General features: G+C 54.8%; 2 protein-coding genes across 2 annotated transcripts in view; one reads left to right on the top strand and one right to left on the bottom strand.

Annotated features, from left to right (window-relative positions):
* LIMS2 (LIM zinc finger domain containing 2) overlaps positions 1-17,437 on the bottom strand; it is a 56,092-nt gene that overhangs the window by 3,064 nt on the left and 35,591 nt on the right. Inside the window, exons 3-5 of the mRNA XM_010596410.3 lie at positions 15,655-15,721; positions 15,326-15,446; positions 614-763 (exon numbers count right to left, since the gene is read on the bottom strand). Coding sequence (XP_010594712.1) covers positions 614-763; positions 15,326-15,446; positions 15,655-15,721 — 338 coding nt within the window. The remainder of the gene's footprint in view (positions 1-613; positions 764-15,325; positions 15,447-15,654; positions 15,722-17,437) is intronic.
* GPR17 (G protein-coupled receptor 17) lies at positions 8,639-9,760 on the top strand. Its single transcript, XM_010596409.3, has one exon. The coding sequence runs from the start codon at positions 8,654-8,656 to the stop codon at positions 9,671-9,673; it is 1,020 nt and encodes a 339-aa protein (XP_010594711.3). The 5' UTR covers positions 8,639-8,653; the 3' UTR covers positions 9,674-9,760.

The following is a 17,437-nucleotide window of genomic DNA, read 5'->3' as shown; positions in this document are numbered from 1 at the left end:
GGCCCAGGATGGCCCTGCTCATTCCCTGGGGCCCCTCCAGCCCGGGCCACAGCGTCCTGAGAAGCCCTGTTCTGGCCAGCACAACAACTCGCTGTGATCTCTGGTCTCTTTTGGGGCTTCCTACTCTCCAGACAGGCCCTGGGGCAGAATTCCTGTGAAGCCCTCGTTGAAGGGCAGCCTGTGTTCTGCCCCATCAGCCTACTGAGAAGCAAGTCTGTTCTCTGGCCCTCCTCCTGCTTTACCCAGACTGGGTGTCTTGGGTAGATGGGGAGGACTTCGGGGTCTCTGCAGCTTCTTTCCTCTCCTGCTCCCCTTAATACCCTACATCACGTGACCCTGACTTCCCTCTCTGCTTCATCTCGGCCATCGGTCCTCAGCAGTCAAGGGGCCAAGCATCTTTTGCCCTGGGTCTCAAGCCGGGCTGTGTGCATGGACCCTGAACATGATCCTGGAAAGAGGTGCTTCCTGTAGCCTCCCCTTCCCACCGCCACCCTGCAGCCCTGCACCCAGTCCTGCCAGGCCCACTCTGGATGCCCCTCATTGCCCACCAGGCTCATCCTGCTTGGATAGGGGTCCCACCAGCTCAGCCACAGAGACCAGGCTATACACATACCCACAGTGGGTGCAGCTGAAGTGGTCCGCGTGGTAAGCATCATTCCGGAACATGAGGGGCTGCTCATCGATGACCAAGTGGCACCGCTGGCAGATGTACTTGCCCAAGCCCTTGGCCTTCTCCCGGTTGTGGCAAGGCCGGCAGAGGTGCCTACGGGAAGCGGCGGCCAAAGAGGACCACGTGTTGGGGACAGAACGCCCACTCTTCCTTTTCCTCTCAGACCACTGGGCCACCTCCCAGGAGAAGAGACGCCTCTAGGCCCCACCAGCAGCTTTACACAACACCTGAGTACTTCTGAGGAGCTCATCCAGCGGCCCCCAATCAGGTGGCCAGTAAGGCGACAAGTGTACCCTTTAAAACGCAGTCCTGCCCAGGGAAAAGGCCAGGAGGAAATACACCAAACTGTTCATGGTTGCTGTCTCTGGCTAGTAGGCAAAAGTGCTACTTTTCTTCTTTCCACGTTTGGGTAGAAGAGATGTTTCATTGGCATTTGTCGAAAAATTAGTTTTACTCTTCAAATATCTCTTAACAAACATGAGTGACCTTATAATGAACACAGCAGCCTAAATCCCACTGTGCCCAGCCGAGTGGCCAGGGAGTGCTAGTCAGGCAGCTGCCTACCCCCTTCCTGGGGGGCTGCCAGACCAAGGGGGCCCGAGCAGCCACAGACTCTTTCTCTCTCCAAAGATAAACAGGGCTGTGTCCCACCGAAGCCCCAAAGCCAGGAACGGTCATTACAGAGCCTTTTTTGTGAAGACTGCAAAGTAATTTCTGATGCTACCCCCTCCCTCAGGCAACAGCTGTGGACTGAAAGAAATCAACATGGTTGCTCTTTTCTCAGGCCTCAAAGGTAGCAGGAATTAGATATAGAGGAATTAGATATAGAGGCCCTGATTGTGACACCCCCTTGCTGCCCGCTGCCCACCTGCACCCCATCTATAACACACTCCTGATGCATCCGGAGACCTCCCTCCCAGGCCCCCAATCTGCAGGGGCCCTCCCATCCTCACTGTCCTCTATGGCACTTGGTATCCAATGCTGCCCCTTTGCAGGCAGGTCGGGAGGCTACTTCAGAAATCTGTCCTGACTTAAAATCCCCCAACCAGGTTACAGTGGGGTATATCCTAGATCCGCGGAGCTAGCTCAGCCTCCATGTGCTTGACCCCACACCTGTTCCCATATCTGGGCTCTGGACCCCATCCTGCACAACATCGCTCTCCATTTGCCCTGTGTACCTGATATTTCCAGCCGGTCCACACACTGATAGGTTCAGGGCCAGGGGCCCAAGCGGTATACCCCATAAGTACTCGTTAAGCCCCTGGTTGGCTCACAACTGCACCTCCACCAGCCCCCACATGCCCAGCACAGGACACTGGGCACAGGACCAGTTTGCTCACAAGAGTGAATGCATGACTATGCCAAAGGGGAAAGGAGGACAGTGGGTGTCACCTCCCTGGGTCAACAGGGCCTGGCTTGGGACCCTGGGCTATCCCTGCTCCACCAGTGGGCAGTGGACATGGCTGGTGGCTACAGTCTCCACGACCATGACAGAGGCTTTGCCCCCTCCTTCCTCCCCCACCCTTGCCTAGGCTGCCTCAGCCAGCCACCCACTGCCACTCACCTGCAGCGCATCACGTCTGCAGCCTGCAGTTATCTCGGCCACAGACGCACCCTTTCTCACCGCCCAGCTCTCAGCATTAGCACAGCACTCGGCACAGGGAGTAACTGTTGTTTCAGAGCTGTAGAAATTAATCAGTCCCCAAAACTCCCTGCAGTGGCCTGTGCCCAGGGACCTGCCATCCATGACCACCCGTGAACAGAAGGTCTGTAAGCCCAGAAATGCCCTGCTCAGCACAGCTGGTGCGAGCCAGTTCCTGGACAGAAAGGGTACCCACGCCCTGGCCCCCAAGCCTGCACCCCACCAGCTCCCAGGAGACAGAATTGAGAGGTCCCTCACACTTCAAGGAGCCCCAGATGGGAAACGTTCTCTCAGCAGACCTGACCCCACCACCAGATCAAAAGGCAACCTTCCAAATATCTTTTCCAGGTAGAACTAAGATGGAACCTAAGAATTGTAGCATCAAGATGCAACAAAAAACAAAACAAAACAAACAGCCAAAACCCCTATGTTTTAAAGTGACACACACTTGGGTTCAAATCTTGGCTCTGCCACTTCCTAGATGTTAGTCAGTGGGCAAGTTACTTAACCCCTTTGAGCCTCTGTAAAATGGGGCAAAAATCCAAACGCACAGGGTTGTTGCGGAAAAAAAAAAAAAAAAGATAGTACACCTGGCAGGTACTCCCTAAATGGCAGTCACATATATTTTAAATGTTTTAATAAAAACATATTACAGGTATGCGTTGCTTAACGTCCAGGATGCACATTAAGTGGTTTGGACCTCGTGCCAACATACAGGAGAGAGGCGGGCAGGATGGCCATGCTGAGGGACTGCATGAAAACTTTGGCTCCACCTCGGGTCCTACGTCATCACCAGCAGGTCTCCGAGAGCCAGGCCCAGCCCCCACCCACCTCCCCATTAGCCGAGCACTTGCTGTCCAGCCGGCCACCTCCAGCCCCACCACACCGGCAGCCCCCTTCCTTCCTCATTGCCTGCTGTCCCCATCTCTCCTAACAGGCTAGTAAACTCTTCTAGCCCTGCCCGCCCCAGCCTTGCACTTGGGCCACTTGGCAGGAGCCGCGGCCTCAGGCAGGGCGTCATGCACAGGGCGCTCAGGCTGAGTGAGGCAGTGGCCTCAGCTGGGCATCCCCCTGGTAGCCCGGGCAGCGTCTGCACGGTCCCTGCCTGAGGTGAGCTCGATGGGACAGGCAGCTGTGGATGGGCGCCAGGACCCTTTCCCCTTGCTGCCCCAGGAAGGGGGCGGGCAAGGGACAGAGAGCTAGTGAGAGACAGACAAGATCTCCCTATTTAGGAAAGTACTGTCCTGCTATGTCCTGTTCTCCTATCGGGATAACCTTATGGGACCATGGAAGTATGTGTCATCGGCCTTTGCCAGAACAGACGTGAAGCAACGCATACCTGTACTTAACCTTTTCGAGCCCAGCGGCACATGTAGCCACCACTGGTAAAGACAGAACCTTCTCAACCTCTAGGGTTTACTGGGAAGCTGCTGTACCACTGAGTGCACGCTGCCGTAAGGTAGGGACCTTTATGACTGAAACTGAAGAAATGGGTGTGTGCTGCAAATTACTGTGTTTACAGGGTATTGTATGACGTGTCTGAGATTTTGGGTAGGAAAGATAGAAGTTTTGCAAATTTTTATTTGTTACTTTTTTTTTTTTTACCATATGTACCAGTAGACCCTGGTGGGGACTCGGGTATAATTAGAGGTACTTCATATTTACCACTAAACACTTAGGATAGGCTTGTGGGAGAAGCCAAGAAAAATCCTTCCAAAAATCTAGATGTACACAATGTTACAGCATCCTTCCATTAATGACAACACGTGGGAACAATGAAAAATTCAAAGCAGAAAATAAATGTGTCACCAAATGGTTAAAAGTCTTCAAACTAGAAATGGTGATCTGATTCCCTGTGTTACCAGACAGGAAACCCTGGTTAAGTACTCCTCTACTAACCAAAAGGTTGGCAGTTCAAATCCACCCAGAGGAAACTTGGAAGAAAGGCCTGGTGATCTATTTTCAAAAAAACAGCCATCGAATACCCTGTGGTGTGCAATTCTACTCTGACCCACATGGGGTTGCCGTGAGGTGGAATCAATGGCAACTGGTTTTAGTTCCTGGATAAATCAGCTCTGGAACAACACAGAGGAAGAAACTTTGGTCACACAACTACTACCAACACCCTAACACAGCAGAGCCAGATCTTGGGAGCCAGTGGTCCAAGGGCAGCAGTGGCGGAGTGAGTCGGGGAGGAGCCAGGATAGCTGAGGACTAGCCTCCAGGCTAAGCCCGTCCCAAAGGCCAGACAGCGCCCCATTATGGGGCAGCCTGCAGCTGCGGCCCGCTTGAGATAAAGGCCGTGATTTATTCCTCACGCCCAAGCGGGACCTAATTATACGGGGCAGGACACAAGGGCCCCATAGCTAGTATCCTAAAAGAGTTCCCTCTCACAGCTGAACAAGCTTCTCCAACTCCCACCGCCCACTCACAAGACCCCTCTGCTGCACCCAGGGCAGGATGGGGAGCACCGACCCATTGGCATGGCAGCCAGCCCCTCCCTGTGCCTACCCCCATTCACAGGAAATTGCCCCATTCTGAAACGTCCTCTTGTGTCTGTCAATGCTACTGAGAGCCCTACCCACCGTTCCCACTCCCCAGACTGAGGACAGTCACAGACTCAGCCTCTGTGAAATGTGCTGGGGGGCTGGGGACACACTGGCATATTCATGGACCATGGCACAAGAGACAGCGGTAGGAGCGACCCCACACCACACAAGGGCTCCCTCAGGAATGAAGCGGCCTTTCAGGGCCAGAGTAGCTGCAGGCTCGCCTCCACTCCTTAAATAGCCAGCCTTCCACTTCACCGTGAGGGCCACTGCTCCGCCACCCAGGGCTCCAGCTCATCGCCCTCCTCAGCGCTCACCTCCCTGCCCTCCAGCCCCTCCCGCCTGGACCAACTGAGAGAGGTAAGGGGGTGGGGAAGGCAGGGCGCTCAAAGACCAAACATAGAGGCCCAACGGGGCAGGGCAGGAGGGGCACCTTCTCTTCGATCACAGTAGGACCTATTGTCAGAGGCTCACCATAGCCTGAACTCAGCCCCACAAACAAGGGGCTCGGGGGCTGAGAGAGGGCCCATCACCCATGCTCTCGACCATTTGGCTACTTTGGCACAAGAACGAGCCAGAGGAAAAAGTTTGTGGGGAGAAGTGGTCAGCCCAAGGAGGGAGAGGGGTCCTCATGTGACACAGAAGACAACGGTCGCTGGCAGCATACAGCACTGCCACCAAGCCCTCTCACAGACACAACAGTCTGCCCACCTGTCCCTCCATGGAGGGAGGCAGACACTGCCACCTGCCTGCTCTTTGACCACCCTCTGTGCAGCCCTAAGCTGCCCAAGCCTTCTGGTCAGTGCTACGCTCAAGCCCCATCTCCCACCATCGAGGAACCAGAGGGACCTCAGGCCGAGGCCCACACTTTTTAAGAGGAAGTAGTGAGAGTGACCCAAATGTAAAAAATGAGTATCAGTGCTCATTAAACGGGGGAGAGGGATGAGGGGAACCTAAGCACCCCAGAAACAAGCCAGACAATAACAGTTGGGATGCCAGCGAGTCCACTGCTGCCGTCAGGAAGGTTTGGGAGGCCGGGGGGTAGTGCCAGTCTCTACCCGGGCAGGAGGCAGAAAGCAGTTTCCAGAGGCTCCGGTCCAGGCCCCTACAGGGGAAGGGCCAGGTAGGGTCGGAGCCATGTGGGGAGACCTGTGCAGTCACACAGAGCCCCTCTCCCCCACACAGAAGGCCCGTGCTCAGTTTAACGGCCTGCTGTAACTATGTTGAAGGTCTTACTTTTCAAACAACGGCCCTGCATTTCATTTAAAACTGGGCCCGAAAATTATGTGACAGGACCAAGAAGGTGCACTGTGTCTGGGACAGCTGCAGGGAGGACTGAGCAGAGCCACACTCCCAGCTCAGCCGAGAGGGGCCCTAGCAGACCAGAGGTGCTGGGGTCCCTGATCTGGCTCCCAATCCCAGAGCCATGGCCCAGCCCAAACGACCACAGGCAAGTTAGCGGATCCTGAGCCTGCTTCCTAGTCTGTGAAATGCCTGCCTCCCAGGACTGGCAGCACAGGGGTCCCTGCCCTGTACTGCCCTCACGGAGGGCCAGGTGAGGGTGGACATGCTGGCAGAGCCCAGGCTGAGGGGGGGCAGAGGGCACAGACTCACTCAGCTTAGCCCTCCGCGCCCTTCCCTCCTCCTGGTTCTGGGAGGAGCCCTCCACTCCCTTGGCCCCAGGCCCTCCCCAGCCCCCGGGGTTTCCCCAGCAACGGCCCCTCTGCTCACACTTTCCTCCTCTCCTTGCTGTGAACAGCAGGCATCACCCATCCTTCCTGCCCATGTCTACCGACCCTGCCTTGGGCTGTCCGTCTCTTCCCTTCCCCACTCTCTAGCTCTGAAGAGCTCTTCTCTCTCTCTCCTGCTTTCAGCCTGGTCCTTGCCCCCCATCCCCCGCTCCGGGCACACAGTCCCTCTGTCCCGGACTGTGTACTGCCTTCCCCTCAATGTCACAGCCCTTCTGGGGCCCTCTTTCTGGGCCCTTCACTGTGCTCCATACAAGTCTGTCTCCTCTGGCACCTGCCTGCGCTCCCAAATAACCCTGCTCCCTGCATTTCTCATCTTCAAATCTCCTCTCTCTAGACTGTGCTGACCCACCCCTGACCCAGGAACTGAGGGCGTCACCCACCAGGGTTATGTGGTATGAATAGAACCCTGATAGCAAATCCACCCCCAGGACAACTGAGCCCACATCCCACAAAGGGCAGGAAAGCACAGAAAGTGGAGAAAGGCAGAATCAAGGCACTTCTCACCTACAAACCCTCTCCCAGCTCCATCTGCAGCCCAGCCCCACAGGGTGGGGAGTGTAGGTCCTGTCATTGGGGTGCCCCACCTGCAGCCCCACAGGGCAGGGGAGTGTGGGTCCTGTTCGGGTGCCCCATCTGCAGCCCAGCCTCACAGGGCAGGGGAGTGTGGGTGCCATCAGGTGCCCCATCTGCAGCCCCACAGGGCAGGGAAATGTGGATGCCGTCGGGGTGCAGAAGTATGGTAGGCAACGAACCAGCCCAGCTGAAGCCAGTCAGCACCCAGAAGGGCATGAAAAGCAGGCTGAGTTCAGGGCAAGGCCTTGTTGCTGCTGCCGTCCGGCCCTCTCTTGCCCACATCCAGCCACCACCAGCCATGGGAGTGAGGCAGGCTGTCTGGGACTCTCCCTCTCCTTCTTGCCTCTCTACACTGGACTGAAATCCAAGCAGGAGTCAGCTGCTCCATGGGGGAGGGAGCGGGAAGCACCCTACCTAGAACTGGGTTCACCAGATGTAAGTGGTTTTAGACCGGGCCAACAGAGCTCAGCCTCACAGAGGAGGGCAGACTGGCTGAGTGAGGCCAGCAGCGGTAGCCAACCCAGGCCCAGGCCACTTCCCGGGCTGCAGGTCCTCGGGTGGAAAACCCTCACAGCCTCTTTCCACCTGGGTCAGCCCACTCTGCCCTCCTGGAAGAAAAGTGCCTCCTGGCTGTTAAACTGTTCTAGGGGTGAGGCTCAAGCACAGGGCTTCAAACTCCGGTCTCATCCTACCTCAAACTCCGGTCTCATCCTACCTGTATGCACGTGAGGGAGCTGGTGGGCTGAGAGCCCTGGGAGTCTGGGCAATGGGCAAGGCGGGACTAACTCCTGCTTGCCCTCCTGTGTGTCAGGAGCTGGGGGAGCTGCGTGCTGGGCACAGAGAAGCAGAGTCATGTCAGTGCTGGAAGGCCCTGTGGGCTCCAGGGGAAATGGTGGGGGCTCTGGCTGAGCAGGCTTCCTGGGGCAAGGCAGACGCTGCAGAGGAGCCAGCTGGGCTCTCCGGAGGAGGTAGACCCACCCATCCTCAGAAGTGGGACTTGGGGACCACACGTGCCACCTGGACTGCGTTCTGATAGCACACCTGGGCAGAGTGGAAGATGGCCTTCCCGCCCCATTTCCCACCCCCCAGCCCTGGGCGCTCCCATGTGGTGCTGACCTCACCTGCCATCTCCAGGGTGCGGCCTGAGATGGATTGTGCCAGCTGGGACGCCCAGACCTGGGCCCAGCCCTCACCCCGGCAGTATCCCAGAGGCACCCGGGGCAAGACCCAGGCTCTGGCTTTGTGTTTTGCTTTTTGCCAAAGTTCAGAACACTCCACAAACAGGCACAGGACATACCCTCAGTAGTCACACAGGTCAGGACTGGGAGATCCTGCAGGTGCTCAGTCTGACTGGAGCTGGGGGGCGGGGCACGCAGCAGGCTGTGTGGAGCTCATGTGCCCCAGGCACTCTGTGACCCCATTCTTGTTCCCTCCAGGCTCGTGCCCTGGCTCTGCCTCCAGCCAAAGTATGAATGGCCTTGAGGTGGCCCCCCCAGGTCTGAGTGCGAATGCCTCCCTGGCCACCATGGATCAATGTGGCCAGGAGACTCCACTGGAGAACACCCTCTTTGCCTCCTTCTACCTGCTCGACTTCATCCTGGCTTTTGTTGGCAATGCCCTGGCCCTGTGGCTCTTCGTTCGGGACCACAAGTCAGGCACCCCTGCCAACGTGTTCCTGATGCACCTGGCTGTGGCCGACCTGTCCTGCGTGCTGGTCCTGCCCACCCGCCTCGTCTACCACTTCTCTGGGAGCCACTGGCCATTCGGGGAGATCCCATGCCGCCTTACTGGCTTCCTCTTTTACCTCAACATGTACGCCAGCATCTACTTCCTCACCTGCATCAGCGCTGACCGCTTCCTGGCCATCGTGCACCCTGTCCGGTCCCTGAAGCTGCGCAGGCCCCTCTACGCCCACCTGGCCTGCGCCTTCCTCTGGGTGGTGGTGGCCGTGGCCATGGCCCCACTGCTGGTGAGCCCGCAGACCGTGCAGACCAACCACACAGTTATCTGCCTACAGCTGTACCGGGAGAAGGCCTCCCACCACGCCCTCGTGTCCCTGGCAGTGGCCTTCACCTTCCCGTTTGTCACCACAGTCACCTGCTACCTGCTGATCATCCGCAGCCTGCGGCAGGGCCCCCGCGTGGAACAGCGCCTCAAGAGCAAAGCTATCCGCATGATCGCCATGGTGCTGGCTATCTTCCTGGTCTGCTTCGTGCCCTACCACGTCCACCGCTCCATCTACGTGCTGCACCTGCACAGCCACAGGCCCTCATGTGCTGCCCAGCGCGTCCTGGCCCTGGGCAACCGCATCACCTCCTGCCTCACCAGCCTCAACGGCGCCCTGGACCCTGTCATGTATTTCTTTGTGGCTGAGAAGTTTCGTGACGCTCTATGCAACTTGCTCTGTGGCAAAAGGCCCCCGGGGCCACCCCCCAGCTTTGAGGGGAAGACCAACGAGAGCTCGCTGAGTGCCAGGTCAGAGCTGTGAAGATCAGTCCTCTGGAAGCCACCCAAGTGGGACAATGGCTCACGGTGCTGCCCAGGAGTCCGTCCATCCCCTCTCCCGCAGACACAAACTGGCATCTCAGCAGGCCACTCCCCTGGTTCCCGGACAGGAGCTCAGTCACCCTTAGGGCAGAGTCCAGACTTCAACCAGTGCCTGAACCCCTACAAAAAAAGAACCGCTGGAAGCCCAGCCACCTCCTCTGAGGCGAGGCATGTTGGCCCTGCCCACTGACTGCTGGGTGAGGAGGCCAGGGGGCTAACCACTAGTAATGAGCACTGTTCTTCCTTTCCCAAGCCGCCCACCTGGCTCCCAGGATTCTTCCCATGACAGAAACACCTCACGGCAAAGCTTTGCAGAAGGAATCCCAGAAGGTGGTCAGAGAACAACCTTCAAGAGGTGGAGGGGTGGGGAGGGGTATCCAAATATTTCCTCTGAAGTGCGGCGTAATTTGAGTTCCCTTTGTGGTACATTCACTGGACAACCCCTGACTTAATTCAGGGGTGTGGACCATACAGTCCAGCTCATTGTTGGATTCATGGTGCCATCTGCTCTTAGCTCTCCAATAGACCTAAAGAGACCTCGCGTGTGGCCTGATAATCACTGGTGCATCTCGGCATTAACCAGTCCCTCCCTGGTTCTGGCCAAGAACACAAGTCAGCAGACAGTCCCAGGAGCTGAGCTCTGTTGCTGCCTGGGGAACCCCAGGGCAGAGCAGAACCTAGTGGGAACCTGTCTCCCACTATCCTGGACAGGCAGGGGCATCCTTACCCCTGCTCCCTCTTGAGAAGCCTCTCCCAGCCTCAACAGGCCATCGCCCCAGCAGGTCCTTTTTTGTACTTGTTACATGGTCATAAATATAACATAGCTGTAGTTTTAACAGTATGAAGGGGCACTGGTTTGGTTAACATGACATCCTTCCCAGAACTTTCCTCCCTTCAAACCAGGAATAGCAAAGTGGTGGAGAAAGCAGCAGAGGTGGGCCTGGGGCATGGGCTGCACACACTCTCCTCTACTTCTTGATAGCCCACAGCACCATGTCTGCACCATGGGGTTGCAAGTGCCAGCCTAGGTCTCTTTGAGAAAGGACTCTTGTTAATCACACACTCCAGCTGGCACCTACCCCTCTTTCCCTTACAGGAATACTTTACTTCTAAATCACATCTGTCTAGTGCTGCTATAACAGGAATACAAGTGGATGGCTTGGTCCCTCTCCTCTCTGCTGGATTCTCTCTTTCATATCTCAAAAGAGACTGACTCAAGATACAACCTAATCCTGTAGATTGAGTCCTGCTTCATTAATATAACTGCTCTAATCCTACCTCGTTAACATCACAGAGGGTAGGATTTACAACACATAGGAAAATTACACCCGATCACAAAGTAGAGGATAACCATGCAATATTGGGAATCATGGCCTAGCCTAGTTGTCACACATTTTTGGGATATACAATTCAATGCATAACATTCTACCCTTTGACCTCCAAAAATTCATGTCATTGCCACATGTAAAACCCATTCACGCCATCATATCACCACAAAAGTCTTAAATCAACTCCAAATGCAGATTCCATTTTCTGAAAAATTCCTCTTCATCTGTGAAATCTAGAAAACAAATTATCTGCTTCCAAACCCTGGTGGTATAGTGCTTAGGAGCTACAGCTGCTAGCTAAAAGGTTGGCAGTTCAAATCCACCAGGCACTCCTTGGAAACGCTATGGAGCAGTTCTACTCTTGTATAGGGTAGGGTCCTATACAAGAGTAGACCCTCCTATAGGGTCGCTATGAGTCAGAATCCACTTGACAGCAAAGGATTTGGTTTTTTTTTTTTTTGGTTTGGCTTTCAAAGTACAATGGTGGAACAGGCACAAGGTAGACATTTGCACACAAATGGCAGAAATTGGAGGGAAAGAAGGAATAACAGGCACCAAGAAAGTCAACAGAACACATTAGATTAGCCCTCAAAGCTTTAAAATAATCCTCTGTTCTCTGAAACCACTTAGGCAATGGCCCTGACCTCCAGACTCTGGGTGTTGGCCACACTCTCCAAATTCTGGGTGGAAGCGCCTCAGCCTTGGGCTTCAGCTCCACCTTCCAGGCCCACTGGATGGCAACTCTGCTCCATCAGATTTGGGCGGCCCCATTCTCTTAGTCCATCTGAGCGATGACCCTACCCCCTCAACTCCAGTAGGCGTTCTTCTGCCCCTTGGGCATGGCAGCCCTGACCCCTCAGCTTTCGGCAGTGGATCCGGCTCCATCCCACTGGCTCTCGTGAGTAGCAGCCCCACATTCTGGAACTGAGTTGGTGAAGATGTGACTCTTTAAAACCTAGAAGGCTGTTGCCCCACACTTTGAGACCCCAGAGGTCTTGGCCATGCACTTTGAGATGGAGGCAGCTCTGTTTTCTGTGTTCCTTGTCTCTTCACAACTTCTACTTCCAGATTCCTAGGCCTCTCTGCCCCTCAGACCTCTGGCCCAGAGTCTGCCCTGCTGGGGCAAATGTTCCAAAGCTCTTTTAGCACCACCAGTAAAGGACTGAAGGCATCCCACTCAGCCAGTAAACCTCGGTCGGAAAGCACTCAGCTCTCCTGCTCTGTGGTTCAGCAAGCTTAGCTTCAATGACAAGCACCCGGAGGTACCCCACTCTGCCAGGAAGCCTACTGTGCAAAGGCACTCAGCCCTCTCACCCCATTAGTCTGCTCCAGAGCCATCTCTCGAGGGCCTCCTAGTTCTGCTGCCAGTTCTCTGCTGCTGCTTCTTGCCGTCTGCATCATCTCCTGTGTTACAGCTCTCCTTACTTCCTTCTGAACCCTCACCAGAGTTGTCTTTGATGTTCATAATTCCACCAACAGTCGCTTCAGGGAAACCTAGGTTTTTACTATTTGACACTTTAAAACTCTTCCAGCTTCTACCCATTACTTAACCCCAAAACCACTTCCACATTGTAGGTACCTGTTAGAGCAGCATCCCACTCTCCTGGTACCAAATTCTGTCTTAGTTATCTAGTGCTGCCATAACAGAAATACCACAAGTGGATGGCTTTAACAAACAGGAATGTATTTTCTCACAGTTTAGAAGGATAAAGTCTGAATTCAGGGTGCCAGCTCCAGGGCATGGCTTTCTTCCTCTGTCAGCTCTGGGGGAACGTCCTAGTCACCAATCTTCCCCTGGACTAGAAGCTTCTCATCTCAGGGACCCTGGGTCCAAAGGACAGGCTCCACTCCTGACACTTTTTTCTTAGTGACATGAAGTCTGTCTCCTCTCTGCTCGATTCTCTATTATATGTCTCAAAAAAGACTGACTCAAGATACAACCTAATCCTGTAGATTGAGTCCTGCTTTATTAACATAACTGTCTCTAATCCTGCCTTATTAACATCATAGAGGTTAGGATTTACAACACATAGAAAAATTACACCAGATCACAAAATGGAAGACAACCACAATACTGAGAATCATGGCCTACCCTAGTTGACCCTCATTTTTGGAGAACACAGTCCAATCACAATAGCATCTTATTTCCCAAAACATCTCAACCTATCCAGGACCCTCCCCACAGACCAGTAGTGCAGGTGGTATTGTGTGTATAATGGCTCATGAGAGGACCGGTGGGCAGCACACCAGGCTGATGGCTCAGCTAATCAGAAGCTCAGCTTCCAAGGCTTGTTCCCAACCTCTTACCCAGACAGCTGACACTTGGGCACTGTGGAGGGCCAGCATCGTGCCAGGTCCTGGAGATGCCAGGATATGCCAGCTGAGCAATGCGTCTCTCATGGCGCAGGTAACAGACAAGACCGTCACCAGCAGTGTCAGGGAGGGAGATGAAGGAGGTGCGCAACAGAGGACAGCAATGGCAGAAGAGCCCAGGAAGGAGAGCTAGCTGATGGAGCAGACACTGAGTGGCGCTAAGGACTCCCAGATCTCTGGCACTGCAAGGAGGGAGAGTGGGGTCTTCCACTGCAGTGGAGACTGCTGGAGAAGCAGACCTGGCCAGGAGCGCAGGGGTCAGGAGCTCCACTTGGGGCCCACTGCATAGGACACACATGGAGTCAGCATCACCGGGGCAGTCTCACCAAGGGAGAGGTCAGGGATGGAGGTAAAATTTTGAAGTTTTCCAGAACACTTGAGTCTTGGGGACTCTGTCCCCAAGGGCAAAGATGAGGACAAAGTCCCAAATAACCCCAAGACTTAAGAGACGGCAGAGGCCAAGGAGGCTGAGCAGGCGCCTGAGCAGGAGCAGCCCTGAGGCAGAGGAGGAGTTCACGGAGGCGGGGCCGGCTCTGGCAGGTCAGGGACCGCTGGCTGGCAATGTGGCAGTCACTGCCACAGGTGGGGGTAGGCGCACAGGGGAGGAGACAGCAGGTGTGCTGCAGGGACTACACAAGCCAGTGTAGCACAGAGGGAGGCAAGCTCAGGGTGTTTAAACCATGGGGCACCCCAGGCCTGGCCCTCTAGACAGGGAGAGAGGGAGGATGGAAGCAGAGGCCCTCGAGGAGCCGTGAGGAGTGAGCTGGGCTTCGAGAGGTGCAGCAAAGGGAGGAGTAGTGCAGGGGAGCAGGGACACCCTGGGCTTGCACCCTCAGGGAAGTAGAAGAGGCAGCCACCCACTGCAGGGGGAGGCGCAGAGCAGTGGTGGGAGAGGGGTCTTCTTGGAAGGAGGGAAACAAATCCTGCTATACAGTCACTATGAGTCGGAAATCAACTCAACGGTAGCGGGTCTGGTAAGGAGACCTAAAGGAGCCCTGGTGGTGCAGTGGTTAAGCACTCAGGCACCAACCAAAACGTCAGCAGCTATGGTATGGCAGGTAAGGCAGGCACTGCACGGGTCCTGGGCGTGTGCGCCACTGAGCACACTGGTACAGCCAACGGCAAATCTCTGGGAAATGGCACCTATGACAAGCACTGAAATTGCACCCCTGTCCAAACATCTGACTCCCCTCTTTTAGATAATATTACCATGATACCAGCTCAAAAATACAAGTCAAGCTAATTAATCTTTTAACTAACACACCAGCATGCTTGCAGAAGGACACTGGGCCATACGGGGTTAATAGAAGCTGCTCAGTGGCACCAAGTGCCCAGGGCCAATGCAATACCCTAGATATGCCCACCCACTAGCCACCCTGAGGGAGGAAGGTGTGTTGGTCTGCTTCTGTAAAGATGACAGCCTTGGAAACCCTAGGGAGCAGTCCTACTCTGTCCTATCCCGTCTCTGTGAGTCGGAATCAACTCACGGCAGCAGGCTTGGTTTTCTGGTTTGGAAGGAAACCTAGTGCAGTGGAGTGTACACCCTCAGTTTAGTGTGAACTTGGGCAGCCTTATTGGGGGATTCCTCTCCAGCAATGCTCAGCCGCGTGGGTGCAGGCGGGGACTGATGCAGCTCCAAGTCCTTTATCCCATCACTGTCTTAACTGGCTCCTGCTCCAGCTACTTTCCTCCTCATATCAGCTGTCAGCCTACGGCCTGGGAATAACCATGACCCCGGGGGGACCCTGACTCTTGGCGCCCAGTCTCCCCAGCCTCAGGCCACACCAGAAGTGGGTAGTATACCATCCCTCCTGCAGGGACAAAATGGGGTTGGCACCTGTAAGTGGCCGTGGCCGCCCTTCTCTGCCCAGGGCCCTGTGCCCCCTCCTCACCTGCCCGCATTCTTCACGAAGCCCAGGTCTGCCAGCTCCGTGTCACACAGCTCGCAGCGGAAACACCCGGGGTGCCAGTTGTTGTTCATGGCCTTGATGACACGGCCGATGATGAACTCGCCTGCAGGAGGAGCGGACCCTCATTGCCCACCGACACCAGCTCTCAGCCTGGCTCTTAAGAGTGCCCATGGGTTCCTTTCCCAGAGCACTGAAAGGGACTGCCCACAGGCCCTAGGACCGACACTCAGAGGGACGCAGGCAGGGGCCCACCTGCCCCGCATCCTGCTGCCACCTCTCCCCTACCCCCGCCACTCCTGGGCAGCCCTTACCACAGGTCCTGCAGCACGGAGCAAACAGCATTTGGAAGTCGTGTTCACAGTATTTCCGGCCTTCGAACTGCAAATGAAGCCAGAAGAGAAAAGATAAGCAAGCCATCCATCATTCCCACAAGCTACGTTGGCTGATCTTTTGTTGGTCAGGACCTGCCCTCTGGAGGGCTGGACAAGCAACTCCCTCACGAAACCGTGGCCACTGCAGGAAGCAGGGGTGGAAGGGCCTCTGGGAGAGGGTGGTGGTAAGGAGTCAAAGGCAGTAAGGGCTGAAGAGGGGAGAGGAGGGCATACGAGACTGAGGGAGCAACAGGTCCAAGGCCTGGAGGCAAGGGACTGGCTCATTGGATGGGCAGGACAGCAGAGGGTGGGGCTCAGTAGGAGCTGGAATGGCCGCAAGGCCAGGTCTCAGGGGCCATAGTGGTATGCTAAAGATCTTGGCCCTGCTGGTCCTGCATACAGGCTACAGAGGAATTTTCAGCTGGGAAGGGATGAGATCACCTTGAATTCTAAGCCCAGCTCCCGCAGAGGCCACTAAAGACCACAACAAGGGGAGTCTGAAGGAAAGGAACACAGGAAGGGCAGGGGGACCCAAAGGAGAAACCCAAGTCCTTCAGCCAGCAGGATCTGTGTGGACACCAGCCTGGCAGCACTGTCCCCACCTGGGCTAGGAGGGTCCTTGCACTGGCCCCAAAACATGGCCATGTTTGGTTTTTCCCTGTTCTCTAGGATGTCGTGTTAGGCTGCAAGTGCATACAGCCCTGCCCAGTGACCTACAGAGACATCAGAATTTAAATCATACAGCTACAAATATTTCTTGAGCACCTACTGTGTTCCAGGCCTTATTCTAGGCACATGCCCACCCTCCCACTGCTCTGACAGTTCGCCAGCATTTCCCAGGAGGCAGGAAGGAGCTGGGGAACAGCTGCTCGGCTCCACCAAGCCATGTCTGTCCATCAGCCATTCCCATCATCTTCCTCCTAAATATATCCAGCATCTGGCCACTTGTTACCACTTCCACTACAGCCACCAGTGGTGTGTTGGTAAATATTTAACAACCAACTCTCTGGGGAGGAAAAGTCCTGATCTGTAGTGTTTGCCAATTTCTATGGTGTAAATATCCCACCATGGCCAATTTCAAGCTACCAACATAAGGTCACTGAATGTGGGGTTGAGAGCAGATGTGCTACAGCTCACCACTATCTAGTGTTCCTTCATATAGGTACAATAGACCTTCGAGGCACAGACAATAGAAAATAGAATGTTTTGAGTATTTCTTACCTTTGTGGGTGTTTTTAATAATATTTTTTACTTCTCCATTCACCTCTCCCCCAGTCCCTGGTAACCACTAATCTGTCTCTGTGGATTTGCTATTCTTGATATTTCATATAAATGGAATCATACAATATTTGTCCTTTTGTGTCTGGCTTATTTCACTCAACAGTTTTTCAAGGTTTATCCATGTCATGACATATATCAGGACTTCATTTCTCTTTATGGCTCAATAATTTTCCATTGTATATTGCTATGGACTGAACTGTGTCCCCAAAAAGTATGTGTTGAAATCCTAACCCCTGTACCTGTAAATATGACTTGGTTTGGATATCAGGGGTTTTCTTTTGTAATGTTAATAATTTCATGCCAGTGGGGGGGTGGATCCTAAACCTTCTGAGTTAAAGAAGACCAGAACAGACACAGAGACACCGACAGAGGGAAGACAAGCGCCAAGGAACTCCAAGGAACTCCTGAGGCCACAGACAGAGAAGGCCCTCCCCCTGAGCCA

Source organism: Loxodonta africana, chromosome 6 (genome assembly GCF_030014295.1).
Source record: "Loxodonta africana isolate mLoxAfr1 chromosome 6, mLoxAfr1.hap2, whole genome shotgun sequence".
In the NCBI taxonomy this organism is placed as follows: Eukaryota; Metazoa; Chordata; class Mammalia; order Proboscidea; family Elephantidae; genus Loxodonta; species Loxodonta africana.
The sequence above is the reverse complement of the archived record's forward strand: the minus strand, read 5'-3'. Positions and strand labels throughout refer to the sequence as shown.

Coding starts and splice junctions, on each gene's coding strand:
- GPR17 (XM_010596409.3), top strand. CDS start 8,654: ATGAATGGCCTTGAGGTGGCCCCCCCAGGTCTGAGTGCGAATGCCTCC.